The sequence below is a fragment of the Perna viridis genome, chromosome 6 (assembly GCF_037379345.1).
Source record: "Perna viridis isolate PV_CMFRI_1.1 ecotype Kerala chromosome 6, ASM3737934v1, whole genome shotgun sequence".
In the NCBI taxonomy this organism is placed as follows: domain Eukaryota; kingdom Metazoa; phylum Mollusca; class Bivalvia; order Mytilida; family Mytilidae; genus Perna; species Perna viridis.
The window spans coordinates 19,793,628-19,820,557 of NC_142450.1; the positions used below are offsets into that span (position 1 = coordinate 19,793,628).

Below are 26,930 nucleotides of genomic sequence, written 5' to 3' on the forward strand. Positions count from 1 at the left end.
TTTCCACAGTGGCCAGATTTTATAGGGGGTTGTTGTCACGCCAAAGTACTTAAACCCCGTCTAATTTTTGCGCCTGTCCCTAGTCCGTAATTTCTGGCCTAAGTATGCCTTGTTTTGTTTTCACCTTTAGTTTATTTTATGTTACTTGAGTATATAGGGATAACTCTTCCGCTGAACCTGTGTATAATGATGTTTTGGGGGCTGCTTCGGCCTGCCCTGTGGTCTAAGAGTTTCCTCGTCGTTCACATAAGACAAACGGGTGGCATTGGGCTGACATTTTCATCCGTGTGGGGTTGTCTCTTTGACATGTGGATGGTGGGCTACATTTTGACTTCATTAAAAGAAGACATGGAATTTAAACTTCTACTATTACATTGAATGTCTTAATAATATAATGTATTCGTGTATTTCAAACAACGACATAATAAATGTAAATAAGACTGAAGCCCTTTTCACAAGAAACGTTTAGTCTATTACAACCGCATATATTTCTATTTGGTTTTCATTCCAAAGTCTCTTCCTAGTTCAATATTCATCCTTGGTCCACATTTAAAAAAAACTTTGTGTAGACCTTTACATTTATTTTCAAATCACGACTTCTTTTATATTCGAAGACAAAAGGCCGTTCTTTTATACAAGAAATCATATGTAATTGAATTTTAAATAGAAAGTATATGTAACGTGTGCTCCCAATACTTAAAGTGTGCCTAGTGAATTGAAAATAATTAAGATTTGCGTTTTGAATTAACTAAGTGCGTTTAATAGTTCATTTGCAATTTGTTATGCATGTCGATTTAGTGTTTAAAATCATCACAATCAGCAATTAGCCAGCATGTTTGAGGAAAACATTTATAAATGTAAAACCAGTGTATTGTTCACTAAGAATCGATGGCGGATCCTGAGATTTAAAAAAAGAAACAAGGGAGCGGGTTTCAAACCTATTTTTTTGCTCATTTTTGCATGAATTTTGCTTTTTTAATCGAAATAAGGAATCCTAACCCAGAGCCCCATAGATCCACCACTGCATGAGAACTTTTTAATCTATTCATTTTTTGTGAGCTTTTAGAAACCGGTCTTTTCATATTTTATTCAAAATACTTTCAGCACATTCTTTTTTCAAATAGCGATATTGAAAAAGGGAATGTATATAGGGTCCCATGATCTCCACAGAAAAGTAATATCATAAAGTCGTATATTCCAAGTAAACATACACACCATTTTATTTAAAAAAAAATCGCAAAATAGGTTGTCAATGGAAAAAAGAAATACTGAAGAGTTCGATCAAAGTCTAAGAAGCCATTTCTACCTCAAGTACAACGCGTAATCTCAATAGAAGCCTTTCTACCTTTTAAAAATAAGTATATGTGGAAAAGAATGCATGTACATTCCTACGGAATAAGTTGAATTATAAACAAAGTATTCAATTTTTTCAACATTCTGTAAATACAAAATGGATCGGGTTAGGGAATTCGTATGCCACTGAAAAAGTAATTGAAAGGTCTTCCTGTATAGTTTCGGAAAACATTTGAATCATTCCTATTTATAAATGCATACATTTGATTAAGGCGTCATTGTGAAATCAGAGATTCGAATGCTAAAATCGTATACTGTAGAATTGAAATACAAAAAGGGAAGTTATGATACACATGAATAGATCGTTGAAAAAAATCAATAGTTTTGACAATACACCAATCCACTTAGACTTTTAAATTCATCGATATGTATTTCGATTTGGCATATAACCTGTGCATGTACATGCATTAAGTGCTATTGCAAATTAAATATATACTTATATTTGTAAAGAAAGCTAAATATTGACTTTCATATATGGATTAGTTTTGACAAATCATTGTCTCCGTAATGTAGAAATGCTAGCACATAAATCAAATTCTGAGGATACCTGCTATTTAAGTTCAAATGGAATATAATGAAAAGTCAACGAAACCTACGTGGATATTTTGTGCTTTGTTTCTTATTTTTAAAGTTGGTGAGTAAATGAAAATCAATTAGTTCTTTAAATCATCTCCCTTTTTATATTCTTTACATAGACACACAATACTTTGTAAGAAGTGGTGGTCGAGATTAGCGTAATTTTTTTGTCCTTAACCATATCAGATTATAAATTCCGAAAACCTATTGCGATGTTCTACCATAGAACATATATTTGCTTGATTTTATTATGTCCTCCCGCTTTAAATAGTAGGGAGTAAGCACATCTCCTCGGGAACTACTGTACCGTAATGTAGTTGGGCATTATTAGGAATTTATGATCCACTGAGTTTTATGGGATTTATACCACTTTAAACTTTAGAACGGGGTGAGATATACGCTTAATTTGAAGGCAAAATCACACTTAAATGCTTTTTGATAAAGCCGTGTAATCTTGCACAATTGTCTTAAATAAATATTACAAAAACTATATATGAAGAACTACTTCATATAGATGAAAAGACCATAAAAGACCCACTCGAAATTAACATAGTAATAAAAAAACCTGTACAGCTAGCGAATGTAATTTGATCTGTATCCATTAATTCAAGTCAAGTTAGTGCCGATAATAAGGAAAAAAGAAAATGGATCGATTTTGGAACAGGGAAGGTTAAAAATCGTTATCAGTGGGGGATCCAGTAATTCCGAAAAAGGGGGAGGGGTTGACTGACCGTACAGGGGCACTCTTATTGTTTATAATTAACGAAACTTTTCCAACATAAAGAGGGACACAGGGCCCTTGGATACGTTTATGGATATACCATACACGTGTTTCAAACAGTACATATACGTATATACCAAAAAATGAAATATTTTAATTAATTTGATGAAGATGTGCCTTATAACAAGACCCTTCAGTTAAAGTTAACACGCACATTTGGTTAGTATTATGAAATGACCACATTTACTTCCGCTTGAAAATAACATTAAATTTAGACCATTAAGACCATTAAACACTTTGAAACAGTATCAAATATTTATATATTCGGTCACTTTAATTGTTTTTTTTAATCTTTTCTCGGTATTGATTAGAAGAGACAAATAAATTCGGCGAATCGGATCAGAACGTTCTATTGAAAGTGTTTATTATATTTGTTTCCATTTTGTCAAATGTCTTCGTCTTTCAATTGAAATTAAGTTTCCAAATGTAATATATGTTCTAAAGGAGTTCAAAGGTGATATATATTTATTGATTTAGAGAAATCTTACATACAAATGGAATATATTTAAAGTTTAGTCTGAATTTGATAAAAAAAGTTTAGTCTGAATTTGATAAAAAAAGTTTAGTCTGAATTTGATAAAAAAAAAAAAACCTCCACCATAACATACATCTTAGTGCTGGAAAATTTGAATAATAAACATATTAATTTCTATACTGCTGAAATAAAATATAGTCATGGTAAAAATACAAGAAACTGTCTGTGATTGAACATGTTGCAAGAAGAAATAACAGTGCCGAAGATACAAGCGAAGGGATATCCTCGGGTTAAAAAAAAACAAAGAACATTAGTTCATTTTTTTCTGGCCCACAAGAGTCTTTTCAATCATTCAATCAATTAATTATTCTCACTTGGAAAACTATGGGATAAATTCTCTCGTTCCATGGTATACATGGTGAATGGTGGTGAATTAGGTTTCTAAGTATTTATTTGTTTGCACTTAATTTCATTTAAGTACTTCTCCGTCTAAGTATCAGGCAAAATGTGTGGCGCATGAAGGAAAAAAAACACTGATATTTTATTGCATTTACCAAGAATTTATACCCAATAACCTCAAGGAACAACCATCAAAGTGTTTGTAAAGTTTGCCTTTTTTAAGATATTGATAGGTCAAATTTAGTTGAAATGCACCATAGACAAATAGTGGAAAATTTTCCCGCACCTTTTCCTAACATAAGCAGTCAATAAATGTCTACGTCACAGATGCTTCAGGATAAATTTAAATAGTTTTTCAGTTGTTTTCTAGATGTAATGAATATATATGCGGCAAAAAAGACCAAATTGAGAAATGTGATGCGTCACCCATTGCCTGATTCTTACACAGAATGGTACTTAAAACAACAATGCTATAGAATATAAAATAAATGTAGTTGATCATGAAACAATAATGAAAAATACAACTAGGGTCTTATGGGGATGCATGATGATATATAGTGTAAAATGAAGGTTTATTCCATAATAAAATTATTTTGAACACAAAGCTCACTTGCCAAACATTTCATGAAATATCAATAGATGTGTATCATGATATAAAACTATAATTAAGAACAAGAATAAGTTAGTATTGTGTTTGGATACTAACGCAAAGTTTACCAAACGAACGTAAAAATTAAAATTTTTGCTAATTTTGCGATTGTAAATTAGCGCGGAAAATACATTAGAAGTACCCGCGAATTTGATTTTTACAGTATGAAACGCATGTACCACAAAATATTCACGTGATTATGTTCTGTGAAAAAAAAACACCAAAAAAGAAAAATGGAACGTTTTGTTGGCGGAAGGACCCCAGACCCCCTAAACAGTTTCTTTGGGCTCACGAGCATGATTGTATTGATGTCTGACACTCGGTACTTCTTAATTTGCCTTTGACCATTTATGATATAATCAAATTGAAGGAAGGAAAGAAGGGAAAAATAACAATCATACTAAAACACAGAATAAAATGACAGTACTACGAACAATACATTGAAAGCTTTGATAAAAAGCGTAAGTTTCCATTTAAAAAGAGTAACGTATTCACCACAAATTTTGTGTTAAGCTAACAAAAGAGCTGTTTTTAATTGGAATCAGATAGCCTTTTCTAAGAACGATCTGCATATTTAGTTGATAATAATAAAAAACAAACAAACGTTGTTTGAAGATGATGTGATGATTGTATAAATATTGGCAAGATATTCCATATTTATACTTCTTCTATAACCGCACTGAAAGAAATACGTCATTAGAAAGAAAACCTTATCATATTTCCGAAAATTATATAACATCATTTATGGACTACATTCAAAGGTGCTAACGTTGGGGTAGTCGATGAGCATGCGTAGTACATGCTCAATATACACTTCTGCGAGGAAAATCCTTTTGTTCTACCCATTGGCAAGCTCTACCTCGCGGAAGTGTATATTGAGCATGCTCACCAACTTACCACAAAAGGGTCTATGATATAGAAAATTTTCATGACAAAAATATCGTCTCCCAGTGGATGGATTGATTTCAAATTTGGCGTGTGGCTTCAAATAAATGGAGAATATGTACTTTTGGTTGCTCTAATATATCAACTTCCTGTGCAAGTGGGGGCATGCCTAGCACGACAACGCCTGCAACTTATAATGTTTTCCTTTAACTATTTATATATATAGTACAATTAATATGCACAGTATGTGGGAGTCTGTCATTTTTGGTATTTATCTTAATTATTTTCTGTTTACTTGAGTGAAACCGAAGTCATTGGTCATCATTAAAGGGAAAAACCAGCTTTGCATTAAGTTGGGCTCTTATGATAAATCATACCCATGTAAACAAAAATAAATAACCTTTAAGGTAGGAGTTACATAAATGAACACCCTTAGCGGATTACGGGAAAAACGTTGTCGTTGCCGTTACTATGCGAGTTATTTCCCTTTGACCACAGACTAAAAAATGTTCGACGGCAATCGAAATTCCCGTGAATATTTCGTTCGTAAATTGTATTATACTAAATAACATAACCTTCGCGGAAAAGAGAGACCAGAAGATTTTCACGAGAAAAAAAAATGAATGCACACGAAAGTAATAACGACAATTTGAAATGGAGACAGGCCATGATAGAAGAGTAGTAGACATCTGACAGATATGCTGACAGGGTGTAAAAACTGTATATAATTCTCCTCTATTCTTGCATAATTGCAAATCTGAGCGAAGATATGCTCTTGGGAGCACTCTTTATGAAAAAAAGAGAAATTTAGGAATTTCCTCCAATGAATGACCAGTCATGTTTCGACGAATAAAATATATATGAAAACAAGTTAGACGAACGATAATTTAAAATCATTTGTATGGGAAGAGTGCGTTACATTTTTGTGAACATACAACAAATGCGCATAAAAATAAATAAAAAAAACATACAACAAATGCGCGTAAAAAATAAAATAAACAAACAAACAAACAAACAGAGAGAAAAAGAAATAGGTAAAAGGATTGAAAGCTGCGCTGATATATCTTGCCAAAGAGCCATACAAACGGAAATATCCCTGAATAAGTACGGTTTACAAAATGTAGGATTAAACAGCTATTTTCGGTCGTTCAAGAATATATGAACGGATCTCTCCACTCCCAAACATTACATGAACGGTCACAGGCCGTTCATTGAGTTTAGGAGCTCCGAGATTAGGAGAAGGAAAACCACACGATATATGAGACCAAGGCGGAGTCACAGATATTGAAAAGTGGGTACCAGAGGGGTTACACGATAATATTTGCTGATCACTCTTGACAAAATATAGCGTTAAATTTTTTATCCGACTTTTGATCCACCACTGGTAAAAGAAATCAAACCAAAATAATGTGGTAATCGGAAAAAGTGTGTGTGTGTGTGGGGGGGGGGGGGTCAAGGGAAAAAGCACAAGATATCTAATTGGTATCCCTACAACAAACAAAAAATAAATCAAACCACTCTTGTACTGAATCAATTTACATCGATTATTAAAATTAATCGTCAAATTGCAAAATTAGGGTTAAGATAGAAGGAAAGAATCGGGATCGTTTTCAAACGTATCTAAACACAAGCGTTTGAAAACGATCCCGATTCTTTCCTTCTATCTTAACATGTAAATTGTCAAAATTTATTTAAATTCACTATTCTGATTAAAATGACGATCAATTTGTCTTTAAAGTAGCACAGTAAAATTCAATTGGCACCGTAGCAGTGCGCCAGTTTGTGTGATATTCAGGTTCGTTGTCAGTTTACATGGAACACCTAGATGAATGAACACAAATTTCACTGACATATTGCATAGTTGAACTACAAACTACTGTTGGACGAGGTTACAGTAGTTTAGCAGGTGTACATTACACAAGTAGAATGAATTTTTTTTCATGTCGTACATTTATAAGCCCCGTGTCAAAAAAAAAAACCAAACAAACAAACAAACAAAACCGAGACCCATCATGAAAAGCTGTTATTTTGATGTATTTCCAGCAAGGTTGTTATGAGTACATGCAGCTATACGTACAGTGGAGGGTAGAACATAATTAGAATTGGTATGTGCTACAATAAACTGATTGGATTAGGACAGAATTACACGTAATTCGTAATTCACCGGTATTTCTATGTCCCATTTCCCCTCATGACCGGAAATAAATTCACTGTAATATAATCCATAAAATCAATATCTCAATTCTAAGGCAGCTATTGTGTAATACTTCAGAAGATTTCCCAGCTTTCCTACCACTGTCAGCTGGTGTCTCCTTCAGTAAGAATACAATGACTTCATTAAATATCACGCCTACCAAATATCACATATGTTCATTAAGCTTTTTTTTATCATTTAGGCCATACAATAATGCAGCGATCATGTATCCATTTTTTTTTAATTTTGAAGACATCTTTTTTTCCATACAAATACGTGTAATAAAATAAATGAATATACAGAAAATGCATTCGTAAAAATAGCAGTCTGAAATAAAATGGTTAAACAATGCTACATTTATTTGTAAATCGCCTTCTTGAAAAACTTTGTTTCTTTGCCTTTTTCGGTATTTTAATTCCCTTTTCCAATATCTTTGAATTCATTTGAAACTGAAGAAAAAAACATGTCCATGGCCTTCCGTTCACTAACTTTGCTACACGTACTATTGATGAAACAAGTGTCGTAGCAAGCCTAGCATTTCATTTACAACCGTATAACATGTAAAGATATGTGACGTCGCCGAAATAAATTTTGACGTTACCGAAAAAAACGAAAAAAAGGGTTAGTATTCCCACTTTAGGAGAGCATGACGGGTTAACGAGTCCTGTTGTCAAGTGATTTTTATACATCTTTTGATAGCTATTAAAGTTAATGATTAAATACTATTTTTAAAGAAAATTCTAGGCACCGTTATTTCACAATATTAAGAAATAATTTAATACCTGCCGTTTTTTAACAATTTCCCTACATATCCTATGTATTTTCATCATTGTTCTAGTATATTTCAAATCTATGTACTTAGAAAACGAAATCAGATACGATGTCATTTTTTTCTGTCATATGATTGCATTCGAGTCGATCTTTCCATATGCAAAATTTCAGAAAAATTCTAGGACACGATATTTACGTGTCTCCTACCTTAATGCAAAATGCGTTTTTATAAAATGCTCAAGGCTATGCAAAGTTCGAAATCTTTGAAATAAAAGGGGACAGCCATCTTGCAGAACTCTCCTATCTGAAGGAAGATCATAGCCAGATTTTATTGATTTTTACCGATAGCTTCCGATTGGCTGTGACGTCACTAAGTCGGTTTGTAACTGATACAAGTACTGCGAATAAAATGAAAACAAAGAATATTCCATAAATATTTCTACAATCACGTTTATCTAATCACCAAAAAACGATGGCTTGTACCAGCAACATGAACATTCTTCGGAAGTAGCCATACGATTTTCCTTGTAAATACTTGTCATCTAGCTGCAAATTCCGTTGTTCGTCGATGATGTCTGACATTTGCTTATACATGTTGTGCCTCAATCTCTTCTATCTATTTTGAGTTGAAATTATAGGGGAAAAGCCCCAAATTTGCGATTTCTTCGGACACATCGTAATCAATTACCTATTTACGTTCACTTTACCATTCAACCGACTTCGTGACGTCATAGTTCAACCGGTCATGGTGGCGCCCATAGGCGCGGGAAATTCAAATTTCCTAATTATAAATCTCGATTTATTAATTAAAAAAGGATATTAATTTGTTTCAATTTAATTTTTATGAACATTTAACAGATTACTTTCGATATTTATGACGTTCACAACAACATGGTTTTTCCCTTTAAGAAAAAAAAATTAAAAATTGCCTTAACTTTCGTGTAAATTATCTGATCAAACTGTACTTCAAACTTCATCTGTATTGTATGATACATTAAACGTACACAAAGCTTGAGGAAGGTCTTTTGATCACCTCTGAAGTAATCATCCGAAAACCTTTGGGGGAAGGACCGTGAAACGGACGGACGGACGGACGGATGAACTCGCAACTTTTTGGAGGGCATCACATAATTCCGCGTCACTTCGTGTGGCGGATTTTAATAAAAGATGGGCAATGCATATTTGAAAAACTGTGAACATGAACCAAGTACGCAGGTAGGGTAAACGTCATATCTTGGGAAAATGCATCGATTATAGTAAACAAAATATTCCCTATTGATGAAAGTTCACAGTGGGTAAAATATACTTTGTTTGATGATTTTAGTCTATTTATATAACACAATTAAGCTAAAAACAGTCACAAGCACGATATAAAACGGAGGGGCGGATCCAGTAGTCCTTTTCACAAAAAAATCGTAAGAGTAAAATTAGTCGTCAGTTATGACGTCATAGTAAATAAAAGTATTGTGACACTTACGACTAATTTTACACTTACGATTTTTTTGTGAAAAGGATCACTGACACTTTAAAGAGAAGGGGTGCCAGTCGGGATTTTCAGAAAAAGGGGGTGGTAGGACATAATTTACCATTTTTTGACAATTTTATATACATGTATGAAAATGACAAATTTTCCAATAAAAATGTGGGTGCCAATTTCCTGCAACCACCCCTGGGTCCGTTACTAAACAGGCATACGTGAACACTTATTCATAATATATACACTTATCACACAGAAACGTCCATCGTACGTGTTAATTTGATTCAAAGTTCGAAAATGGCAAAGTAGTATTTAATGTGGCATAAAATTTTATTTCAGATGGTTTAGATGTCTACTATAATGAGGCCTGCTACTCAAACCTAGCAGACGGCTTCCTTAAACCAAGCTGCCCACAAGGCCAGGTTATATACCCTTTTGATGTTTACACATATAGTAAACAAAGGTCAACTGGTTGTATGGCAATCAGTGGACTCGTACAAGGAGACCCAAATGTGTGTTGTCGTTATGTTAACGAGACTGAAGATTGTGGCATGAGGTATTATGGACAAGAGTCGCCTGCGTTGGAACATTATAGAAAATTTACAGGGGAGAACAGTGCTGCTCTCCAAGTTGCTTGGAATAACACACTATATGTCTGTAATCAGACGGAATACTACCACAGAACACATTATATGAGATTAGGATATAACTGTATAAACAGTAAGAAATTATTTTTTTAATAATTCAAATTTATCTGTAATAAGCCTTCTTTTTGATTGGTAAGTTCTCTTTGAGCAACATGGGATATTTTGTATAAACTAATTTTATACTTAGATGTTATGTACGTCAACTGGTCCAGAGACTGCGATTCAACATAACGTTTTAAGATTTTAGGTTCTGAGGACTTCTTGTGTAGTGTATATGACTCTGTATATATTTCGATCTTCCTACATATTGGTTCAAAATTAGCTAATGAGAGGTTACTCCGTGTACAGCTTACCGAAATTTGAGGATTATTATACGAGTCTTTCTTTAATATTTTTTAAAATTCATAATCGAATCTTAATTTGGAATTAAATCAATTCGATAAGGATTGTTTTTAATTTTTGACCAAGTCAGGCTTGCAGAACATACTTTAGGACGGATTCTGCTGTTTACAAAGTATAAACTGACACAAAGTTGATCATATTTAGAAGAAAAAGCAAATAAAAAAGACCTCAATTCATATAACAAGTAAGAACTAAACGAAATTGTATATGTATTTTTTATTTACAGTTCCCCCAATTATTTCTGCTTTTACTTTCATTTTGATTTTTTTTACTCTTTACAACAAGTTGAGAGAAAAAAAAATCAATGTATGCATGGTTGTATTGTATTTAAGGTATATGACTGATAAGTATGGGGTGAAGCCCTACCTCTTAAATTGAGTCGGGTGTATGCTCTTAAAATGAAAGCGAGTCCATTGTGCGGCCTTAATTTTGGACCGGGTCCAATTTTTTTATTGATCTGCGACCGAGTCAAATTTAATAAACCTCTTGCGTCCTGTACTCGCATGTGGGAGTACTGCACACGCTTTAAAACATGCCGAATCCCGCATATATAGGAAAAGGGGAGGGGGTATTCCCTCAAATATAGAATACACCAAAAATGCCATATGTACACACGACGGGAAATCAACGCGAGACACTGAGAAAAAATAACTGAAAAAGTACACGATAAAATAACGGCACGAACAAACCCGACTAAGTACATTTACCATGAAAATATAAAACAGCCAACTACTTGTATATGTACTTGTATCATTTTGCATGAACAAAATCTTCATGATTATTACAATAAATTAAAGCTGGTTCAAAGTGCAATATATTATAACATGTAAATTTTAAAATGGCGCATGGGTTATGGCCGTGGAAATATAACTTATAACCAACACAAAAATATAAAATAATAATCAAATAAAGGGAAGATTGGATGTATGAAGAGAAAACGTTACTCAGTAGCAAAATGGTTTTATTCGCAGCTAGTCAGTCAGGGTCAACGTGCAATAGTTCATTGACCGGAAACCAAGTCTTTCTATGGAATGATGGGTATCCAAACTCAGATGGAGGCTGTGGATCAGATTCAGGATGCAGCTGCACCATTCAATCAACAGGTGGATCATCAATTCAAATTGACGCTTTCGATTTACGATTTTCTGTAAACGAGACAACGGGAAAGTGTGCCCAGAGAATATTTCTTTCAGACGGTGGTCTGGAAACTGACATTGCCTGTGATGATGTTAATCTGTTTGAAAGACGGACTTTATACACAAGTGTTACCGATTCTGTCTATTTACGATACGACAACACTTACGATGGTTCTGGCGGCAATTTTTGGATATCCATTCAAGGTAATTGAATCTTTTTTAATATCAAAGATGAAAGAATATTCTCAAAAAATGAGCATGTGGTACATTTGTAACAAAATGTCTACAGGAATTATATACGTGACAATTTACTCACACGGTGAAACTCTTTTAAGATTAATCAATGAAGTAATCATATTATTCTGTTGCTAATGTAGAGGACATTACCGTTAAATGTATTGCCATTTGGAAGTGATATTGCCTTCAACATTGACAAAACCCTTCGGCTCGATGTGTTTCAAACGTTTCGGGCAATATCGCTATCCCATGGATAGTCATGTGATACATTTGAAAATATGACATGGTCTACATGTAGTTATTGTATAGAACAGCTTTATAGTCAAAAGTTTGTATTTTATCTCCATTCCAAACACGCCAATTAAATTCCTTAAAAGTCTGCTTCCCACCTTTCCGGTAAACCATCTCGATAGTTTTGTTTAAACAATTATTATAGGAAAAGGTACGTTTGTCAGACGATGCGCTCTGTTGACGTGAATTCGAATGAGGAATGATTACTTACAACGTACTAATAATGATTTAACCCCATAATAAAATAACAATACAGCATTACATGCAAAGAGTATTTCGACTCTAACAGGACACCGTTCTAATCTTTAGAAAAGGCCCTCTACCATGGCGAACATGATATAGAAAAAACTTTTATCACTTCTTACAAGGATGTGAAAAGACATTCTAAGACGTCGCTTATATTGTCGTCAATAATGCTGGCCATATTAAATCGAAATAATTGTTTGCAGCAAGCCATTCAGTTAAGAATACTAGTAGCAGTAAATTATATAGCCATAAAATTAAAAAAAAAATAAACAGCCATTCAGTTACGAATACTAGTAGCAGTAAATTATAATTATAAGAACAAAAAAAATTAAACAAAACAAAACAAAACAAAAAAGAATCCACAATATACATGGCTAAGAATGTGAGAGAAAGCATTTCATAAAGAGAATTATAAATATGAAACATAACTGATAAAATAAACTTGCGGTGACAGTGAAATAATATTTGTCCTTTTCCAGCATTTGACAGCAGTCAATCACTGACGGTTTCCTGCGGCCAGGTAACCTCCAATGTAGATTACAGTTGTGGAGAAAACTTTACCATTATTTCACCAGAAACAACAACAACACAAACTACTGAATCAGAAACAACAGTAGCTACGATGCTCTCTACAGAAAATATTGAATCAAGTAAGTCAGTGTATACCGGAAGTACTGCCTCCACTACTGCGTTTAGGTACGCGATCACAATTAATTCCCCTTGACTTTTCGTTATATATATAGTTCCTTTTTTAAGTGTGTTTCTTCCTGATTTTTTTCTTTACTGTCATAAACTTTATTGCTTAGTATTAACTGCAGAAATGTAGGACAAGGATCAAATTTACAAAGTTTTTCATTTCATCCTGTAATTTTATGTGGAAGTTGTGATTTGGTCCTATCAAAAGAATGTCAAAATTTAGGACATTTGGCAGTGGTCACTTTTCATACCTACGGGGTCTCCGATGCAAAGTTGTTAAAAATAAAATATGATAGTGAATTTTTCTGGCACTCTTATAGAAATCTGTTTTTATACATGTTTCCATATTGCATGTTTCCATATTGGTGAAGTTTGAATGAGTTTGAAGCGGTGGAATCTTTTTTATATGTCAAGATGGGTCTGTTGAAATGCACTACGAAATTAATTGTGTCTGCGTACCTTTACCGGTAGTACTGAATCAACATCTGTTTTATAGGAACTACAGAGACATCAACTAAGTTCACCGGAAGTACAGTCACGATTTTACCGTCTACTGGAAGTGCTTCAGTCGATGAGTCTACAGGAGGTAAATTTGTGTTTCTATTGTTCAGAATATAAGTGACAAGATCGCCATTTGTATATCTTTAGATATGAGATTTTGCAAACAATCGGAAGTATTCAGCCTTTCTCTAGTGTAGCGGAAGTGGTGGAGTTGTTCCAACTGATTTTTTTTTATTTTGAAATCGTCGTATCTGTATTGGTTTATTTCTTGGAAGAAAACCGATACAACTTAAATGGAACCCATTTTTAAAGAGCCAAGTTTTGTAGCCGTTTGATTTTATAGATTTGTGGTATAATTTTCTACTATTGACGACTTTCTTGTTCGCCATTTATATAGAATCAAGTGGAAACGCTATATTAGGCAAAGAAAGGATATCGGGTTTGAAGGCTAAACGAGTTATAGCTATGCAAAAATTCGTCTACCTGATACGATTCTATGATAAATGTATCATTTCTAGTTTTTTTGTACAAATCGAAGTTGTGAATGTGAAAGTTGTCTATAGAAGAGATACTCTTGATTTTGTCATTCCAATTTATCTCCCTTAACGATTTATGACTACGAGTTCGTTAAATTTGTTATTATATTTATTTATTTTAAAAGTACACTAGTGTTTAAAGTGTCAGAAAAAGACATTTTCTGTCTACACATTTCCAATGACTAGAAATTCTCTTCAGTAGTATATTGTTAACATAATACACTATTGACTATAAACATTACTTTTGGCAGAGGAGAGCACCGCAAGTAAAGGTCCAATCATCGGTGCCATTATCGGAGTAGTTTTAGGTTTAGTTATCGTTGGCTTGGTAGCATATGGTTTATGGCGAAGACATCGTGCACGTTATAAGGTACGTATAGGGAAATCTACTTCTAAACTTAATTACCCCCCCATAAAAAAAATTAAAAATCGCAATATTCTGTTTATTCTTTCGTATTCTGATATCCTTTTAATGGTTTTTAATCTTTAGCATGTGTAAAGTAATGGTTACTTAAGGGCAAATACAGTACCAATGAAGAAACAAGTGTCATCTATCGATACATAGACTAAATATTGAAAAAGGGACTACCGATTGACATTGGCCGACGCTTAAGTCGAAAATCGACAATTTGGGGAAAAATCATCTGTGGTCCTGATACGCTTCCGTAAGACACAACCCAGAAGACATTTTTGTACATGCATTTTTTGTATCTGTAACGTGTGTGAAACTGAAGAAAACCACATAATCTGATGTATTTGATTCATCCATACCTTGTTTTTGTTTAGGTTAATCCTGATGATGACTTGCTAGATTTATTCAACCAAGACAACGCCATAACAAGTAGACCTCCAGAAACATATAGACCATTTTCTCCTTAATAGCTATACTATGAATCTGTCTTGACCAAACCAAATATGAACTTTGACCTCTCTAAGCCAGCAGTCACATTTTGAAAGCCCTGTAAAATACTTTGTAGGAACAATAGCTCGAGGATCCAGTTAATATCTTTTATTATTGACTAACGTTCGAATATTGGCCTAAATATGATCAAAACTGCTAATACATTACAAAATACAAAAGTGAGCCAATACGGGATGTAGCCGTAAAATACATCGTATTTGTCCGGTTAAAATCCATATTGGACTAGGTATTAGATTAGTTAGTCAATAAAGGTATAATTGCGTACAGTTTTCCATATTGGCTGAGTTATCGGTCCTCGGCTAGCAATATTTGACCTTGGCTACGCCTCAGGCCTATATGGCTAGCCTTAGACGAATACATGTATCCAAGCCAATATGGAAAATCTTATGCAATAATACTATATTTTTTTTGGTTTTCAAGTGCCTTTATGGAAACATACTTTCATCCCGATATTTGTAACTTTTTACCTCACGGTTATTTTAAAAAAAAAATTTTAGTTTAAGGAGATAGACCTAGGGTAAGGGGCACAACTTGGAACCTTTGTATTCAGCATTTTACATTAATCATATGTAAGCATCGAAGTAACTTTGATTGATTTCATTCTGTTTAAAATGAAAGCTTAATAGGTTTTGGTGAATTCAGTATGATACAAACATATCACTGATTTCTTGAGTTGTGTCCCTTACCCTTGGTCTACCTCCTTAAGCTACATTTGTATTTCATATAGACAGATACATCCTTTCAGCGATGATGAAAACAAAAAAAAATCATCATTGACTTGCGTGAAACCCAATAAATTTTGTAACTTGAATGAGTGCAGGGGTATTGATCAGTGAAAATGGATACGAAGTTAACAGAGTGTTTTTATTCGATGTTTCATGGTAAAAATATTCACTGTAGGGTAAAACATTTTAAATTCCGGCATACACAGGTGCAATTGAAACATATGTTTTCATATTTTCTAAAAACATATTGAAACACATGTTTCAAGTAAAAATGTGCTTTTAAAAATACATGAAACCATACATGTATGTTTATGAAAATCATATGAAATCCTTTTAAAAAGATATAAATATCAAATGATATTTACTTCATTGTTTTTCATAAATAAATTCGTTAGTCAGAAACGTGCTTTTCATGGTGGTCCTAAACATACGAAAAACATATTTCATTTTTTTGCTGTGTACTATATCATTTTAATCGACTGAATGGAATATTCTTCTATAAAAACTCAAATCAAATTTGTCAGCTCGTATGTTTTGGAAAGTGTAGGCATGATTTGGTATTATGGTTAGCATATTTGAACTAATCGTGATCTCATTTTACTGACTGGTGGTAAGTAAATAATACCTTACAGTGAGTAAACATGAAATTGAACAATATTTGGCTTTGCTTTCAAAAACAATGCGCGTGCGCCATAAAATTGTTTTTTGTCATCTGCCCTTGGCGGTTCATGATTTTATCTCATTTTTTTTTAAATATTATATAGAAAGTTTGGTAAATCCAGACGGTGGGTAATGTATGTAGTTCAATGGTTGAATTTTGGATACGGGAGGTATACAAATCATTAAATCATAATTACTTTTATTATTTTTTACATTGAATTTTATTAAGTATTCTAATCGTGGTTGGTTTTTCCTTGATTACATTTTATATCTGATGAAGGATCGAAAAAAGTAAAAATCAGCATTGTAAATTATGCGACCGAAGGATTTTATGGATGACAATTTTCGGTGCAAACTGGGTTTTCCGATGCTTAATTATGCTCAATCGCGTGGAAAAAAAATATTACCACAATTACTGTTTTACTGCACGAAGAGCGTTAAACGCTTTTTATATTATTTGTCACAGTTTCTTGAAATTCGTAATTATCTGAAAAAGTTGGATTTTCCTAACACTAGTAGAGGTTTCCGGTGTTTAATTCGCCTTGATTTTAAGAGATTTAAGCTTTAAAGGGCATTAAAAAGATGTTCAATAAATCATGCTTGTTAACATGTTATTTCCTGGGCTAATAATTTAAATGCTTAAAGCACACAAAGTGCAACAACTTGAGTAACAAGATGATTTTTTTTTCTGAACATTAGAGTAATTTTCCAGTGTTTAATCCTCTCCGATCACACTTACACGGATCAGATGAATTGTTTGATGGTTGTGTTTTATGTATATATGGAGATATTATTTTACATGCTACAATATATCATTTTGTTATGATGTTTGTTAATATATAAATATTGTTGAAAGTTCAAAATAAAACCGGTTCATAAATCTTCACTGTATATAAAAACCATAATTAAGTGGCGAAAGAGAGTTATATAAATACTCTAAATACATGTTTTTGGTGTACTTTACACCTGAGGTATGTTGGCATAAATTGATTTATTGCATATCGTGCCAAAATGAAGGATCTTACCAGGAAGCTTTATCATTTACTGAGGTACCCATGTTCTTTCTATGGAATTTTCAATACAGTAATGTTTAATCCGGTGGGTAGTTATTCTAGTCAGTTCTTGAACCCCTCAATTGAAGATTATGCACATTTTTTTTCAACATCTGATGAAATTTGCCCCCTCTTTTTGGGGAATGCATGAAATCAGTTTGTCAGATGAAACGAAACCTAAATTGATAGAACAAAAAAAAAGTCCTGTAAATTGCTCATATACATGTATCAATGCTTGATGGTCGTAACTAGTCACAAAATAGCCGTGAAAATTTATAAGGTCTTTTTACAGTGACTAAAAATCAACAATTTCGGGGATGGCATTACTTTAAATTGCATGTGCTAACTAATTCATTTATTTACACAGAAAAGTGCTTAACGCAAAGGAAATTTGTCCATTCATTGTAATTGACCGTGAAAGACTTTAAAAAAGTCAAAACGTATAAAAGTTGTGCTGATACTGACGTCAATGTGTTTAAAACAATCTCTTGTTAAGCGTACATATGCCAAATAATTCCAAAATAAATCAGAAAGGCATGACAAGCAAGACCGTTAATTCCAAAGGCAACCAACACAGTGTTTAAATTTAGTTTATAGCCTTTATATTTTACGTAATTTGAGTAATTGGAACATTTCATTGATATATCCAAACCTTACAAAATTAGAAACTAGTCAACCATTTGCATGCATATAAGCCTCGCCCCAAAATATTGTGTTATAAACTCATACATTAATGGTTATACCAAGTTTACGATGTATTTTATCATTCGCACGAAAACATTTTGTTGATGTTCAATGCATTATTTATTAACCGATGATGAATAAAATACAATGTATGAAATTACCCATGCACCTGATTACAAAGTGTATTATGCACACAAACTGCTCATTACGTTAAAAAGGGCCTATATTTATAAATTACAGACTTTTAACGAGGTCAATACGTTATATATGGACCTGATCAGATTATATTGCTCGAGGACGAAGTCTAAGGTCAATATAATCTAACTGGTCCATATATAACGTATTGACTGAGTGAAAGTCCTGAATTAATATATTACACATGTAGAAAATGTATTATCTTTGTGTCTGCTTCGTCTGCGGCGCTTCCGCCATGATTGGCTGAGAGTAATTACGAAACGGAATATGGTTTACATCCGGATCAAAATTTAGAATTTTAGCGTCAATGTACATATAAATAGAAACAAGGCTTCTAGAACGTTGGATATCCTTTGAATAACGTGATGATGATAACTATAGTCGGCGTCACATAAATAACATACTGTTAAAATTTGAATAAAAATATTTTCTACGACTTTATTGACACCAACCGTCGTAAAAAAATTTTGTATTTTCTGTTTAGTTTTATCACATTTTATACTTCTGGGGTTCTTTTAATGAATTTTGGCGATTTTCGTAGTCAGAATTTATCAAAAAATGCAAAAAATGGGATTTTCGATTTTTCGGTCAAAAGTAAAAAAAATTCGACTGTACAAGTTATTACTTGAATAAAACGCCTAAAACATGGTATCATTCGATAGATCATTTAATTTCCTACATGGATAACCTACAAAAAACTAATTTTCAAGAAAGGATTTAAAAAAAAATGTTAAAAATATTACTCCTACCCCTAGAAAACTGGTCTCAGTATCAAACAGAATTCTCATTCACAGGATACTGACTTTGTAGAACTCATATTTAGGCATTCATAATTAAAATAATGATGTACTTAATATGTCTGATAAATTCAGGCACTTAAATTTTCCTTTTGGGGTGAAATTACTATCAGATCGGAAAAATGGGAATTTTCAGAATTTTATAATTTTCTACTATATCACCCGACATTGTCTTTTTTCAGAATACTGTAGTTTAAAAAAATACTTTTGTGTGATACGATTCATTAATATAATGCTTTAGCTTCAAAATGAGCCCAAGTAATAAATATTTGAACTTTTCCAAGTCAAGTTAGGTGGGAAATTGCCACCCGTACCCATGATAACAACATAAACTAAAATGTTAGTTTTTGGCATAAAAATGGTATGCAGTAGACATGTTGGGTACTATTGTTTTAATTATTGATGTATTCAATATATTTTCTCATTTCAGGGACGTATTTATCAGTTTTAATGTGACAATGAGTTTTTCATAAAAAAGGGAATTTTTGGAATTTCATATTTTTGTCGTCTTCGGGGCAATAAAAGCATAATTTTGCTTGACAATGTGATTGATACAAGATCTCCATAATAAATGCCAGACAGACATTGCGTACAGTCCGTGTATGCTATAAACGATCATGAAAACTGATTTATTCAACGGGTCATAGTTTTCCTTTCCTCGTCTGTCTACCCCGGACTTGACTTTTTATGAGCAACTCGGCGGGTGTTTCTAGAAAAGCAGAGGACGCTTACCCTACCGGTGCACCTGGTCCATGCTCCCAGTTTTTAGTGAAGTCCGAGTTGCTCATTTACTTTTGTTACTTTGTATGTAGGATTTTAGTTACTTTATGTTCTTTGTCTGTTTTCCATGTCTAGTCTTTGTCCCTGGATTACATTCTTTTGATTACCGCTATAACCTTGGTTCCCTTGATTACTCTTTCTTCAATTTCACCTATAATTGGCAATTTCTTTCAAAAACCGTACTTCAAACAAGATTGTGTATATTAAAATACAATATTATATAGTGTCTTAGCTTTCTAACGAGCCCAAGTAATAAATATTTGAACTTTTCCAAGTCCATACAGGTGGAAAATTGCCACCCCTACCCATGATAAAAAATGCCTTATCATGAACTAAAATGTTATTTTTTGGCATATAAACGGTGTATAATAGACATGTTGTGTTCTAGTATATTAATTATCGATGCATTCAAAATGTCTGCTCATTTCAGGTGCGTATTTTTTAGTTTCAATATGACAATAATGAGTACAAAAAATCATAAAATTGGGAATTTTCGGATTTTCATATGTTCTTCCATTTCAACGGTAATTGGCATTTTTTCAAGCACCCTACATCAAACAAACTTTTGTATGCACACAAACACACATCTAAGCTTTCTAATGAGCCAAGGCATTGCATACTTTAACGAATTCCAAGCCATAAAGGCAAAAGAATGGTACCCCAAAACCACTAAAATTTCCGTAAAAAAACCAGAATTCGTATGTGGTAGATTAGCACTTTTTAAATGGTGTTGGATATATGTATGCCAATCAATCATCGTAGTTGCTTCTTTGAAACCCTATACGTATAAAAATAATGATAGCAAACAAAATCAAATCATGTAAAAATTGTGATATTTTAAACAAACAAAAACTATACAATTTACGTGTTAAAGTGCGTGATCATCTGTTTTATTCTTTAATTTCCCCTTTTTGTAATATTTTGTCGTCTTCGGGGCAATAAAAGCATAATTTTGCTTGACAATGTGATTGATACAAGATCTCCATAATAAATGCCAGACAGACATTGCGTACAGTTCGTGTATGCTATAAACGATCATTTCCTTTCACATGGGGGCAGTGGGTAGGGGTACCATTCTTTCGCTCAGATGGCCTGGAATACGTTTGTGTATTGCATTAGCTCATTAGAAAGGTAAGATGCTACATAAATGTGTTCGAATATACAAAAACTTGTTTGAAGTAGTGGACTTGAAAAACATTGCTCATTACAGGCGAAATATTAAAATCCGAAAATTACCCATTTTATGAAAACTCGATATTAACATATTTATTGCTTGGGCTCATTACAAAGCTAAGACAATATATAATTGTATTTGAATATACAAAAGCTTATTTGAAGTACGGCATTTGAAAAACAATAATTATGGGTGAAATGGAAGGAAATATGAAATTCTGAAAATCCCCCTTTTTATGAAAAACTCATTATTGTCACATTAAAACTGAAAAATACGCCCCTACAATGAGAAAATATGTTGGATCCATCGATGAATAAAACAATGGTACCCAACATGTCTATTGTACACCGTTTATATATTAATTATTAACATTTGGGTTCATGTTGATGCATTTTTTTCATGGGTAGGGGTGGCAATTTTTCACCTAACTTGACTTAGAAAAGTTCAAATATTTATTACTTGGGCTCATTTTAAAGCTAAGATAACATATTATTGTACTATAGCACCCATAAAAGCTTGATGGAACTACGGTATTCTGAAAAAAAGCAAAATAACGGGTGATATAGTAGAAATTCTGAATTTCTGAAATTTACCTTTTTTCCAAATTTATAGTAATTGTCACCCCGAAAGTGACCGAATATGTTAGGTACATCATTAAATTAATTATGAATGCCTAAAATATGAGTTATACGGTGTCGGTATGCTGTGAATGAGAATTCTGTTTGATACTGAGACCAGTTTTCTAGGGATAGGGGTAATAATTTTTTTTAAAGTCGTTCTTGAAAATTAGTTTTTCGTGATTTATCTATGTAGGAAATTGAATGATCTATCGAATGATACCATGCTTTAGACGTTTTATTCAAGTAATAACTTGTACAGTCGAATTTCTGTGACTTTTGACCGAAAAATCGAAAATCCCATTTTTCGCATTTTTTGATAAATTCTGACTACGAAAATCGCCAAAATTCATCAAAGGAACCCAAGAAGTATAAAATGTGATAATACTAAACAGAAAATACCAAATGTCATTTTTTACTGGAGCTTTTTTTTTTCATTTTACCGCAAAATCCTAAGAGTTACCGCAACTTTCTTGGTACTATTGTAAAGCTGAGACATTGGGATACATGATGATACATTCATTTGTCAGTTTACTTCGTTCTGTAGGAAGAAGAATTCGTAGGATAAAAAAACTTTAAAAATAGATTTTTGCCTCAAAGTGGTATAAAAAGTAGCCAAAAAATACAAAAATGCTTCAGTTTATTTTTTGGCGACAAAAAGATTCGTAAATGGGAGATATAAGGGTACCTGAAAATCATATTTTGGTTGATGAGTTGGGGTGGGGTATTTCAGCCCACGTACTAATACTAAAGATTACCAGCACCTAAATAAAACGATTCACCGAAGTCTTTAAGACAAACGTAGCGTCTAAACAAGAAATATGAGTTAATAAATAAGTAAAAAATAACCACATTTTAGTGGTAGAAAGGAACTAGATACGAGTTACATACAAAATAAACGTGATAAAAAAAGAAAGGGTGGTTCAAATGTTCAGCCTTCGTCGGGGCAAATAGCACGGGAAGAGAGAAGAAACACAAAACAGTCGACACTGACGAATGAAAATCCTTCAAAAAATAAAAAAAAATAATACGCAGCTTAAATCAAGAATGAACTTTGCTTTCATTCAAATATAAGATCGGTTCTAATAAAGTGACAAAATGAAAAAAGGGTGATACCCACTGTTCCCCTCCCTGGACACTAAGTAAAATACCCCAAAAGTCATTTGAATAGGGTAAAAACTAAATAAGATCAATCAATCAATCAATGAATCATGTGATTAAGCATGAATGCAAGTTTCATAAAATTCCATTCAGCGGTTTGAGAGGAGTTGTGGGTTAGATCTCAGAACGGGTGAACGGACGGATGGATGGCATTAATCACTATACATTGTGTATACTTTCCGCTTTTGCAAGCAGTTGTTGTAGCCGACTTGAAACACAAATTTATTGATTGCTATGCAAGTAAAGTTACGGGACCATTAACGCAAACCTCAACGAAGTGTAAACTAACAGAAATCAAACAAGCGGTAGGTACATACATGAGGCCGATTTCTATTATAGGATATACTCGGGATGTTAATGTTATTAATGTTATTTGCATAAAACAATGTCCCTCTACTGAGCCTACCTTCTCTGGTAGATGTGGTCTAAGACCATAGAGAATGTTCATCTATTCAGATGCGCACAAAAATACGACAAGCATGAATCCTTATATATAAATCCGGAACTGAACACAATTTATGTGGAAAGGTGAGCAGCTGCTGCTTCTTGCAATAACACCCGACACACTGCTTGTTAAAGGTGAAGTATATCGATGACTTTTGGAGATCGCGATTGGAAACTTGAAACATCGGGACTAGCCCTAATTTCCTCTGACCCTGCAACCCTCCACTTTTTATCTGGATATTGATATGTAAACCCGACATATCAATATCCAAATAACAAAAAAGAGCAGGGTTACAGGGTCATAGGATATTCGGTCTACGCCGGGACATGCATTTTTTTCCAACGCAGTCGATATAGTTTCGCTTTTTATCCTTTGACCTTAAAGACGTTTTTCCATGGAAACGCAAGTCACCTAATCACAGTTCTGTTTCCCGATTGGTCAAAATTTAATATTGATAACTTAGTTGCGTTCGAAAAAAAACTGTATCGAAAATTAAAATTTCGTGCCATGTGTTATTACCTGAATGGAATGTGAAAATCATCAATAAAAAGAACAAATTTACTGCATCGGTTATCTTTATTTTTAAAGATAGTACTTGTTTGTCAATAATGTCATGGCGACCGCCGCTAACTTAGGTTGCACTATACAAATGAGATTGAGATGCACTGTTTCGTACACAAAACTGACCTGGTGTAATTTTGTAAAACTTAAAAATAAAAGGTGAAAGTTGCTGGAAATATTGATTGTGGGTAGTAGGGCAATCGTACATGAACTAGATGCAATCCTTGTGAAGGTAAAAAGGTGTAAAATGCATGCTTTAAGCTATCCTGAAAGATTCAGGTCTGGGTTGGGTTCTCTTCCTTTCACCAGCTACCTGTTTTTCAAAAATGCAAAATTTTGCTCGAACTTAAAATCATGAACAAATGAGCAGAAAAAGGTACACCTTTTATTTGTTTTTTTTTTTTTTACAAAAATACAATGCCCGCTTACTTTTTTTGGTAGTTTTAAAGTGCCTGATAATTTAGAAAATCTGTTTTTTGACAATTAATTTTGGTAAAGCACCCAAAATTTGTTATGAAAACTGATAAAAATTTTTATGTTACCATGGCTACCGATTTTCATGACAAAACAGAAAATAAAATCTATCTTTTTTTCATTGATCTCCATAATGCAAGGTTTTGAACAATACATACTTGTTACAGGAAAAACTTGTTGGATTTGCTTGTTTAAGTGTCTCAATGAAGCTTTATTTCCACAAATTGTCATACAGCTATCTGCAGTGACCTATCTATATAGTGGAACCTTACGCGATAGGCAACACATGCTTTTCTCAACAGGTATATATATATATATATATATATATATATATATATATATATATATATATATATATATATATATATATATATATATATCCTTTTCTCATTGATATTTTAATACTGGACCATATCCTTTTTTCAGTGTAGGTATTTTAATGCCGGGTCATATCTAAAAATAATTGTAATAATTCCAATTCTAGAGTTAAAGAGTAATCAAGAGAATCAAGATTCAGCGGAAATAGAAAGAATGTAATCAAGAGACAAAGACCAGACATGGAAAACATATAACGAGAATTTGTATGGTGTATATATCATGGAGACAATAACCCCATCGGGAGGCAAATGTCAGCCCAAGGCCACCCACGTATGGATATTCAGGTACTTTCGTGTATGTTTTGTAAGGGTAATCAAGGGAACCAAGGTTCTGGCGGTAATCAAAAGAATGTAATCCAGGGACAAAGACCAGACATGGAAAACAGATATACACAACAAAGAACATAAAGTAACTAAAATAATAACAAAAGCAAATAAGGTCTCACTAACCACTTCCGGGTCAAATGGCCACCCCCCTGTGTAGTACCAAAAACACACTGAACCTAGACATATGCATTGTAAGTGCATTATTTGTGTGTATTATGATTAAAAGTAGTCAAAATAAAGCTAAGAATGTGTACTTTAAAATCATATATGTAATTAACTACAAAAGTGTATGAATATTGTTTACATGTGTGAGTTATTTGCCTCCATGCTGTCAGTTAGCAGAACAGGTAAAAATGTGGATTTTCAGTATTATTTATTCAAGTAAATTTTGTGAAGAATTTCTACTATCATCGTACCATTAGCATAATGATTTTGGAAGCCTTACTTTCCAAGCTTCGCAAGGTATGCAACTTTAAGATGTCATTTGTCCTGGGAATGCACAGTGAGACTTTGAAAATTACTTTTTTAACGTGTAAAGTAATGGAAACGTTAGAAGTGGTTAGTGAGACCTAAGCAACTCGGACTCCACTAAAAACTGGGAGCGTGGACCAGGTACACCGGTAGGGTAAGCATTCTCTGCTTTTCTAGAAACACCCGCTGAGTTGTTCATTAAAAGTCAAGTCCGAGGTAGACGAAAGAGGAAAGGAAAACTATGACACGTTGAACAAATCAGTTTTCATTCTGCAGATGGATACACCGTAACGATCCACGAGTTCATGATGACGACCATAAAACTTCTGTAGTGATGTCTTCAATCTTGTAGGAACATAACCCTGTTTCAAAACCCTATTTGTTAGAAGTCTAGCGCGATACAAAAAGTATAGTTTCGGCAAGCTCTGGCATAACGTATAAGTTATGATATGAACACTCCATACGCAGGTGTTGAAGGGTTGTTGCCACAGTTGAAAGGAAAGTTGACAATTCTGAATGAAAAGTCATCACGTTTGTCGTAAAGTTTGGTCAATAGTTTTCCTTTACCATCGATTTCTTCGTATAGGTCAAGATATGAGGCTGACTTCACAGTGTCTGTAGTATCCTTTATCTCAAGTTCTTTGAGATAGATGCGATGTATCAAACCCCCAAAATAAGGATTGTTCAAAGATAATACGTCATCTTTATTTCGAAAACTGAGATTAAAGGACCTAGCTAAAAGATATTCTTTCTAAGGGGGAGACAACTATGTCATGACGTCAATTGGTAACCATAGAACGGACTACTCCATTACTCTCGCTTCGTTCGTAAAGTGGTGTCTTTTCAATATTTTACTCTTCTTTATAGCTTATGTTTTGTTTTCATAGGTCTCACAAAGAACATAAGATAACCAAAATAATACGAACAAAGCGACAAAAGTAAATGAGTAATGATGTTTCTAGAAAAGCAGAGGACGCTTACCCTACCAGTGCACCTGGTCCATGCTCCCAGTTTTTAGTGGAGACCGAGTTGTTCATTTGCTTTTGTTACTTTGTATGTATGATTATTTAATAAATATGATACAAATTAGTTATCTTGAAAAACAAAAATATAATTACTGCGCCAAGAGCGTCCGAACTTTTAACTCGTGATCATATTTTGGTTATTTACTTTCAAATTAATCATCTATCATATAATTAGTCGTCGGGTTTGTCATAGTGTATACCTGATATTTTTATGTACTTCACCACTCTCAG

The 26,930-nt window shown here is 33.3% G+C and overlaps 1 protein-coding gene across 1 annotated transcript; it reads left to right on the top strand.

Moving 5' to 3' along the window:
• Positions 1-1,721: 1,721 nt before the first annotated feature.
• LOC148613993 (uncharacterized) lies at positions 1,722-17,439 on the top strand. The gene is made up of 7 exons (XM_088587688.1): positions 1,722-1,987; positions 9,900-10,280; positions 11,581-11,949; positions 12,999-13,169; positions 13,712-13,801; positions 14,504-14,622; positions 15,039-17,439. The coding sequence occupies exons 1-7, from the start codon at positions 1,918-1,920 to the stop codon at positions 15,129-15,131; spliced, it is 1,293 nt and encodes a 430-aa protein (XP_088443814.1). The 5' UTR covers positions 1,722-1,917; the 3' UTR covers positions 15,132-17,439.
• Positions 17,440-26,930: the final 9,491 nt, after the last annotated feature.